General features: G+C 65.2%; 1 protein-coding gene across 2 annotated transcripts; it reads right to left on the bottom strand.

Annotated features, from left to right (window-relative positions):
- Positions 1–977: 977 nt before the first annotated feature.
- LOC121108974 (basic proline-rich protein-like) lies at positions 978–8,666 on the bottom strand. Of its 2 annotated transcripts, XM_040657335.2 has the most exons (5): positions 6,486–8,666; positions 5,864–6,314; positions 4,290–4,364; positions 2,259–2,326; positions 978–1,088 (listed from the first exon to the last, which is right to left on the bottom strand). In XM_040657335.2, the coding sequence occupies exons 1-5, from the start codon at positions 8,638–8,640 to the stop codon at positions 997–999; spliced, it is 2,841 nt and encodes a 946-aa protein (XP_040513269.1). In that variant the 5' UTR covers positions 8,641–8,666; the 3' UTR covers positions 978–996. The 2 variants fall into 2 exon arrangements, with proteins under 2 accessions (XP_040513269.1, XP_046762183.1); XM_046906227.1 differs by having other exon boundaries at positions 982–1,088; positions 5,864–8,666.
- Positions 8,667–9,004: the final 338 nt, after the last annotated feature.

The following is a 9,004-nucleotide window of genomic DNA, read 5'->3' as shown; positions in this document are numbered from 1 at the left end:
CCCCCCCTCCACATCCCCCCCATCCCCCCCATCCCCCCCATCCCCTGTCCTCCCCCCCATCACCCCCATCCCCCCCCTCCACATGCCCCCCCACCCCCCCCATTCCACCCCTCCCCACATCCCCCCCATCCCCCCCATGTCCCCCTGCCCCCCCCCTCCACGTCCCCCCCCATGTCCCCCATCCCCCCCATCCCCTGTCCTCCACCCACATCCCCCCCCATCCACATCCCCCCCATCGCCCCCATCCCCCCCATGTCCCCCATCCCCCCCATGTCCCCCCTCTCCACATCCCCCCCATCCCCCCTATGTCCCCCATCCCCCCCTCCACGTCCCCCCCACCCCCCCATGTCCCCCCATGTCCCCCATCCCCACATCCTCCCCATCGCCCCCCCCATGTCCCCCATCCCCCCCATCCACCCCCTCCACATTCCCCCCCATCCCCCCCCCTCCACGACCCCCCCATGTCCCCCATCCCCCCCCATCCACCCCCTCCACGACCCCCTTCATGTCCCAAATCCCACATCCCCCCCCCCACCCCCCCCATCCCCACATCCCCCCCCATGTCCCCCATCCCCCCCCATCTCATCCTCCTCCCACACCCCCCCCCATGTCCCCCATCCCCACATCCCCCCCCCCATGTCCCCCATCCCCCCCATCCACCCCCTCCACGACCCCCTCATGTCCCCCATCCCACATCCCCCCCTCCACATCCCCCCCCATGTCCCCCCCATCCACGTCCCCCCCCATCCCCCCCATCCCCTGTCCTCCCCCCCATCCCCCCCATCCCCCCCATCCACCCCCTCCACATTCCCCCCCATCCCCCCCCTCCACGACCCCCCCCATGTCCCCCATCCCCCCCCATCCACCCCCCCCACGACCCCCCCCATGTCCCCCATCCCACACCCCCCCCATCCCCACATCCCCCCCCCGTTGCCCCCCCCGTTCCCACCCTCGATGCTGTCGGCGCAGACGCTCAGTCCGTCCTCACTGCTGATCTCAAAGCGCAGATGGGGGCGGCCCGGGGGGGGGGGTGGGGTGCAGCCGGGGGGGGGGGCGGGGGGGGGGCACCTCATCGTCTGAGCTCCCACCTGGGGGGGGGGAAATGGGGGGGGTGTCTGTGTGTGTGCATGGGGGGCTGGGAACCATCAGCCCCCCCCCACATTAATGGCACCCATGGGTGCCCCCCCCCATAAAGGGACCCCCATAAGTGCCCCCCCCATATTAAAGCCACCCATGGGTGCCCCCCCCCATAAAGGGACCCCCATAAGTGCCCCCCCCATATTAATGCCTCCCATGGGTGCCCCCCCCCCCCATAAAGGATCCCAATGGGTGCCCCCCCCCCATATTAATGCCACCCATGGGTGCCCCCCCCCCATAAAGGGACCCCCATAAATGCCCCCCCCATATTAATGCCTCCCATGGGTGCCCCCCCCCCATATTAAAGCCACCCATGGGTGCCCCCCCCCATAAAGGATCCCAATGGGTGTCCCCCCCATCATATTAATACCACCCATGGGTGCCCCCCCCCATAAAGGGACCCCCATAAGTGCCCCCCCCATATTAATGCCTCCCATGGGTGCCCCCCCCCATAAAGGGACCCCCATGGGTGCCCCCCCCCATATTAAAGCCACCCATGGGTGCCCCCCCCCATAAAGGATCCCAATGGGTGCCCCCCCCCCATATTAATGCCACCCATGGGTGCCCCCCCCCACTTAAATACCACCCATAGATATTTCCCCCCCCCCATCAATGCCACCCATGGGTGCCCCCCCCCACATAAATACCACCCATAGATATTCCCCCCCCCCCCCCATAAATGCTTCCCATGGGTGCCCCCCCCCATAAAGGGACCCCCATGGGTGCCCCCCCCATATTAATGCCTCCCATGGGTGCCCCCCCCCCCATAAAGGATCCCAATGGGTGTCCCCCCCATCATATTAATACCACCCATAGATACTCCTCCCCATCAATGCCACCCATGGGTGCCCCCCCCCCCCATATTAATGCCTCCCATGGGTGCCCCCCCCCCAATAAAGGGACCCCCATGGGTGCCCCCCTCCATATTAATGCCACCCATGGGTGCCCCCCCCCCCCCCATAAAGGACCCCCATGGGTGCCCCCCCCATATTAATGCCACCCATAAGTGCCCCCCCCCCATAAAGGACCCCCATGGGTGCCCCCCCCCCCCATATTAATGCCACCCATAAGTGCCCCCCCCCCGCTTTTTGATAGCACCCATGGGTGCCCCCCACCCCCACCTGCACACACAGCCCACGGCGGCTCCATGGGGCCTTCGGTCGGGGGGGGGCTGCAGCGGGGGGGCGACCTGGGGGGAAAGGGGGGGTTGGGGGCCATATTGGGGGGGTTGGGGGCTATAATGGGGGGGTTGGGGGCCATATTGGGGGGGTTTGGGGCCATATGGGGGGGTTGGGGGCCATATTGGGGTTGGTGGCCATATTGGGGGGGTTGGGGGCCATATTGGGGGGTTGGGGGCCATATGGGGGGGTTGGGGGCCATATTGGGGTTGGTGGCCATATTGGGGGGGTTGGGGGCCATATGGGGGGGGTTGGTGGCCATAGTGGGGGGGTTGGGGGCTATAATGGGGGGGTTGGGGGCCATATTGGGGGCGTTGGGGGCCATATGGGGGGGTTGGGGGCCATATTGGGGGGGTTGGGGGCCATATGGAGGGGTTGGGGTCCATATGGGGGGGGTTGGTGGCCATAGTGGGGGGGTTGGGGGCTATAATGGGGGGGTTGGGGGCCATATTGGGGGGGTTGGGGGCTATAATGGGGGGGTTGGGGGCCATATTGGGGGCGTTGGGGGCCATATGGGGGGGTTGGGGGCCATATTGGGGGGGTTGGGGGCCATATGGAGGGGTTGGGGGCCATATTGGGGGGGTTGGGGGCCATATAGGGGGGGTTGGGGTCCATATGGGGGGGTTGGGGGCCATATTGGGGTTGGTGGCCATATTGGGGGGGTTGGGGGCCATATTGGGGGGTTGGGGGCCATATGGGGGGGTTGGGGGCCATATTGGGGTTGGTGGCCATATTGGGGGGGTTGGGGGCCATATTGGGGGGTTGGGGGCCATATGGGGGGGTTGGGGGCCATATTGGGGTTGGTGGCCATATTGGGGGGGTTGGGGGCCATATGGGGGGGGTTGGTGGCCATAGTGGGGGGGTTGGGGGCTATAATGGGGGGGTTGGGGGCCATATTGGGGGGGTTGGGGGCTATAATGGGGGGGTTGGGGGCCATATTGGGGGCGTTGGGGGCCATATGGGGGGGTTGGGGGCCATATTGGGGGGGTTGGGGGCCATATGGAGGGGTTGGGGTCCATATGGGGGGGTTGGGGGCCATATAGGGGGGGTTGGGGTCCATATTGGGGGGTTGGGGGCCATATGGGGGGGTTGGGGGCCATATTGGGGGGGTTGGGGGCCATATTGGGGGGTTGGGGGCTATAATGGGGGGGTTGGGGGCCATATTGGGGTTGGTGGCCATATTGGGGGGGTTGGGGGTTATAATGGGGGGGTTGGGGGCCATATGGGGGGGGTTGGGGGCCATATGGGGGGTAGTTGGTGGCCATACTGGGATTGGTGGCCATAATGGGGGGGGTTGGTAGCCATATGGGGGGGGGTTGGTGGATATATAGGGGGGTTGGTGGCCATAGTGGGGGGGTTGGGGGCCATATGGGGGGGGGTTGGTGGATATATAGGGGGGTTGTTGGCCATAATGGGGGGGTTGGGGGCCATATGGGGGGGTTGGGGGCCATATTGGGGTTGGTGGCCATATTGGGGGGGTTGGTGGCCATACTGGGGAGGCTGGGGACCATATGTCGGGGTTGGGGGCCATATGGGGGGTAGTTGGTGGCCATACTGGGATTGGTGGCCATAATGGGGGGGGTTGGTAGCCATATGGGGGGGGGTTGGTGGATATATAGGGGGGTTGGTGGCCATAATGGGGGGGTTGGGGGCCATATGGGGGGGGGTTGGTGGATATATAGGGGGGTTGTTGGCCATAATGGGGGGGTTGGGGGCCATAATGGGGGGGTTGGGGGCCATATGGGGGGGTTGGGGGCCATATTGGGGTTGGTGGCCATATTGGGGGGGTTGGTGGCCATAGTGGGGGGGTTGGGGGCCATATGGGGGGGTTGGTGGCCATAATGGGGGGGTTGGTGGCCATATTGGAGGGGTTGGGGGCCAAATGGGGGGGCTGGGGGCCATATGGGGGGGTTGGTGGCCATATGGGGGTGTTGGGGGCCATAATGGGGGGGTTGGGGGCCATGGGGGTCTCACCCGGTGCTGCTGCCATCACTGAGCTCTTCGGGCTCCTCTTTGGGGTCGCGCAGCGGAGGCGGCATTGGGACACAGCTGTGGGGGGCGGCGGTCAGCCATGGGGCTCCCAGTGAGCTCCACAAACTGGGAGCACTGGGAGCAACTGCGGGGGAACTGGGAGGGAGCTGGGATGGTGGGCGCCCAACTGGGAGTGTCCCGTCATGGTGGGCCGGCCATACTGGGATGGGCCCAGTGTGATGGGTGCCCAACTGGGATGGGCCCACCATGGCCGGCACCCAACTGGGAGGGTCCCAGTATGACTGGCACCCAACTGGGATGGGACCAGTATGATGGGTGCCCAACTGGGAGGGTCCCATCATGGTGGGCACCGAACTGGGAGGGTCCCAGTAAGACCGGCACCCAACTGGGAGGGTCCCATCATGGTGGGCACCCAACTGGGAGGGTCCCAGTATGACTGGCTACTCAACTGGGATGGGCCCAGTGTGATGGGTGCCCAACTGGGAGGGTCCCAGTAAGACCGGCATCCAACTGGGATGGGCCCAGTATGGTGGGCACCCAACTGGGATGATCCCAATATGGCCGGCACCCAACTGGGAGGTTCCCAGTATGATGGACACCCAACTGGGATGGGCCCAGTATGGCTGGCACCCAACTGGGAGGGTCCCAGTATGATGGACACCCAACTGGGATGGGCCCAGTATGACCGGCACACAACTGGGAGGGTCCCAGTATGATGGACACCCAACTGGGATGGGCCCAGTATGACCGGCACACAACTGGGATGGGCCCAGTATGACCGGCACCCAACTGGGAGGGTCCCAGTATGACCGGCACCCAACTGGGAGGGTCCCAGTAATGCTGGTGCCCAACTGGGATGGGCCCAATATGGCCGGCACCCAACTGGGAGGGTCCCATCATGGTGGGCACCCAACTGGGAGGGTCCCATCATGGTGGGCAGCCAACTGGGATGGGCCCAGTATGGCTGGCACCCAACTGGGAGGGTCCCAGTAAGACTGTCACCCAACTGGGAGGGTCCCAGTAAGACTGGCACCCAACTGGGGTGGGCCCAGTGTGATGGGCACCCAACTTTGATGGTCCCATCATGGTGGGCACCCAACTGGGATGGGCCCAGTATGGCCAGCACCCAACTGGGATGGGCCCAGTGTGATGGGCACCCAACTGGGATGGTCCCAGTAAGACTGTCACCCAACTGGGAGGGTCCCAGTAAGACTGTCACCCAACTGGGATGGGCCCAGTATGATGGGCACCCAACTTTGATGGTCCCATCATGGTGGGCACCCAACTGGGATGGGCCCAGTATGGCCAGCACCCAACTGGGAGGGTCCCAGTAAGACTGTCACCCAACTGGGAGGGTCCCATCATGGTGGGCCGGCACCCAACTGGGATGGGCCCAGTATGGCCAGCACCCAACTGGGAGGGTCCCAGTAAGACTGTCACCCAACTGGGAGGGTCCCAGTATGGCCAGCACCCAACTGGGAGGGTCCCAGTAAGACTGTCACCCAACTGGGAGGGTCCCAGTAAGACTGTCACCCGACCGGGGTGCCGCCACTCACCCGGTGGCCGCGCTGTCCCCGCTGCCGGTGGCGTCCAGCCGCGCCCGTTTGCCCCCCGGTCCTGGCAGGTCGCTGTGGCGCTTCGGTGGCCCTTCCGGGGACGTGGAGGGGACACCGCCGTGATGGGTGACGTCGCGATGGGTGACACTGATGAGGTGGTTATGGGTGACACCGCGATGGGTGTCGCTCGCCCAGGTGACATCTCCATGGCTTCCGGTGACGTCGCTGTGGGGCCAGGTGACACCTCCGGGGGTGACATCTCCGTGGGTGACACCTCCGTGGGTGACGTCTCCATGGGTGACACCTCCGTGGGTGACACCTCCATGGGTCCAGGTGACACTTCCATGGGTGCCACCTCCATGGGTGACACCCTCATGGTTGACATCTCTGTTGGTGACATCGCCATGGGTCCAGGTGCCATCTCCATGGGTGACATCTCCATGGGTGCCACCTCCGTAGGTGACGTCTCCATGGGTGACATCTGTGTTGGTGACACCTCCATAGGTGCCACCCCCATGGGTGCCATCTCCATGGGTGCCACCCTCATGGTTGACATCTCTGTTGGTGACATCACCATGGGTCCAGGTGTCACCTCCATGGGTGCCACCTCCATGGGTGCCACCTCCGTAGGTGACATCTCCATGGGTGCCACCCCCATGGGTGCCACCATCTCTGTTGGTGACCTCTCCATGGTTCCAAGTGCCACCTCCGTAGGTGACGTCTCCATGGGTGACATCTCCATGGGTGCCACCCCCATGGGTGCCACCCTCATGGGTGACATCTCTGTTGGTGACATCTCCATGGGTCCAGGTGCCACCTCCGTAGGTGACGTCTCCATGGGTGACACCCCCATGGGTGACACCCCCATGGTGGACACCCCCATGGGTGCCACCCCCATGGGTGTCATCTCTGTTGGTGACACCCCCATGAGCGTCACCCCCATGGGTGCCACCCCCGTGGTCGACCCCCCCATAGGTGCCACCCCCATGGGAGCCACCCCCATGGTTGACATCTCTGTTGGTGACACCCCCATAGGCGCCACCCCCATAGTGGCCCCCTCCATGGCTGTCCCCCCCACGGCCGCCCCCCCCCCGCGCCCCCCCGGCGCCCATCAGCTGCCTCCGCCCGCCCCCCCCGGCCCCCCACCCGCTGTCCCCGTTGGCCCCATTGGCGCCCGCCATGTTGTGGAGGACGAACTCCACGATGTCGGCCGGGAGGTCTTCGCCGGGGGGCCGCCGTCCCCCCCCCGCCACTTTGTCCCCCCCATCGTCCACCCCGTCCAGCTGCTGGATGTGGGGCCGGGCGGCCGCGTGGGGCGGCGCCGTGGGGCAGCGGGACGGCGTCACCACGCTGCGGCTGTAGCGGATGTAGCGCCCGTGGGGGGCGGCGCCCCCTTCGTCCTCACTGCTGTCCCCCCCCCGGGACCCCCCCAGGGTGGCCGACAGCCCACCGGGGCCATCCGGCCTGGGGACACCCCCTGGGGACAGCGGTTCCGGTGGTGGCACCGTTGGTGGCCACGGATCCATGGGGCGCGGCTTCCTTGGGGGGGGCGGTGGTGGCCCATTGGGTGACGTTGGTGGCCCATTGGGTGGCGTTGGTGGCCCGTTGGGTGACATTGGCCAATGGGGTGGCGTTGGTGGCCCGTTGGGTGGCATTGGTGGCCCGTTGGGTGACATCGGCCAATGGGGTGGCGTTGGCGGCCCGTTGGGTGACAGTGATGGCCCATTGGGTGACGTTGGTGGCCCGTTGGGTGACATCGGCCAACTGGGTGACATTGGTGGCCCGTTGGGTGACAATGATGGCCCATTGGGTGACATTGGCCAATGGGGTGGCATTGGTGGCCCGTTGGGTGACAATGGTGGCCCAATGGGTGACGTTGGCCCATTGGGTGACATTGGTGGCCCGCTGTGTGACATTGGTGGCCCATGGGATGACGTTGGTGGCCCATTGGGTGACAGTGATGGCCCACTGGGTGACATTGGTGTCCCATTGGGTGGCACTGTCCAATTGGGTGACGTTGGTGGCCCACTGGGTGACATTGGTGTCCCATTGGGTGGCATTGGCCAACTGGGTGACAATGGTGGCCCATTGGGTGGTGTCGGTGTCCCATGGGGTGACATTGGCCAACTGGGTGACGTCGGTGGCCCATTGGGTGACATTGGCCTTCTGGGTGGCACTGGTAGTCCATTGGATGACATTGGTGGCCCGTTGGGTGACATCGGTGGCCCATTGGGTGACATTGGCCTGTTGGGTGACGTTGGAGTCCCATTGGGTAACGTTGGTGGCCCGTTGGGTGGCATTGGTGGCCTGTTGGGTGGCACGTGTCCCAAGAGCGACGGTGGCCCATTGGGTGACATCAGTGGCCCGTTGGGTGACATCGGTGGCCCATTGGGTGACATTGGAGGTCCGTTGGGTGACATCAGTGGCCCACTGGGTGACATTGGAGGTCCGTTGGGTGACATCGGTGACCCATTGGGTGACATTGGAGGCCCATTGGGTGACATCAGTGGCCCATTAAGTGACATCAATGACCCATTGGGTGACATTGGAGGTCCATTGGGTGACATCAGTGGGCCATTGAGTGACATTGGAGGTCCGTTGGGTGACATTGGTGGCCCATTGGGTGACATCGGAGGTCTGTTGGGTGACATTGGAGGTCCGTTGGGTGACATCAATGGCCCATTGGGTGACATTGGAGGTCCGTTGGGTGACATCAATGGCCCATTGGGTGACATCGGAGGTCCATTGGGTGACATCGGAGGTCCGTTGGGTGACATTGGAGGTCCATCGGGCGTCGGTGGCCGCGGGGGGACGTTGGGGGTTCGGCGGGGGGGGGGCGCGGGGGCGCCGGCGGGGGACAGTGGGGGGCGGCAGCGCCGGGGGGGGGGGAAGTCGGGGTCACCCACAGTGAGGATACGGTGAGGAACTGCGGGGGTACGGCCTGGGGGGGTGGGGGGATATAGGGGGGGTATGGGGGGATATGGGGGGGGTTATAGGGGGTTATGGGGGGATATGGGGGGGGTATGGGGGGTTATAGGGGGGGATATGGGGGGTTATAGGGGGTTATGGGGGGATAAGGGGGGGTATGGGGAGGTATGGGGGGGATATGGGGGGGTTATAGGGGGTTATGGGGGGGTTATG

Source organism: Gallus gallus, unplaced genomic scaffold, assembly GCF_016699485.2.
Source record: "Gallus gallus isolate bGalGal1 unplaced genomic scaffold, bGalGal1.mat.broiler.GRCg7b scaffold_142, whole genome shotgun sequence".
In the NCBI taxonomy this organism is placed as follows: domain Eukaryota; kingdom Metazoa; phylum Chordata; class Aves; order Galliformes; family Phasianidae; genus Gallus; species Gallus gallus.
This window is presented reverse-complemented; position numbering and strand designations above follow the sequence as displayed.

Bases quoted from the DNA above. Each gene is read 5' to 3' on its own strand.
- LOC121108974 (XM_046906227.1), bottom strand. From the start codon at position 8,640: ATGTCACCCAACGGACCTCCGATGTCACCCAATGGACCTCCGATGTCA. The intron at 4,365-5,863 runs GTGAGTGGCGGC...CGCCCCCCACAG, and splicing joins GGGGACAGCGCGGCCACCGG to CTGTGTCCCAATGCCGCCTC. The intron at 1,089-2,258 runs GTGGGGGTGGGG...CCCCCCCCCCAG, and splicing joins GCCGTGGGCTGTGTGTGCAG to GTGGGAGCTCAGACGATGAG.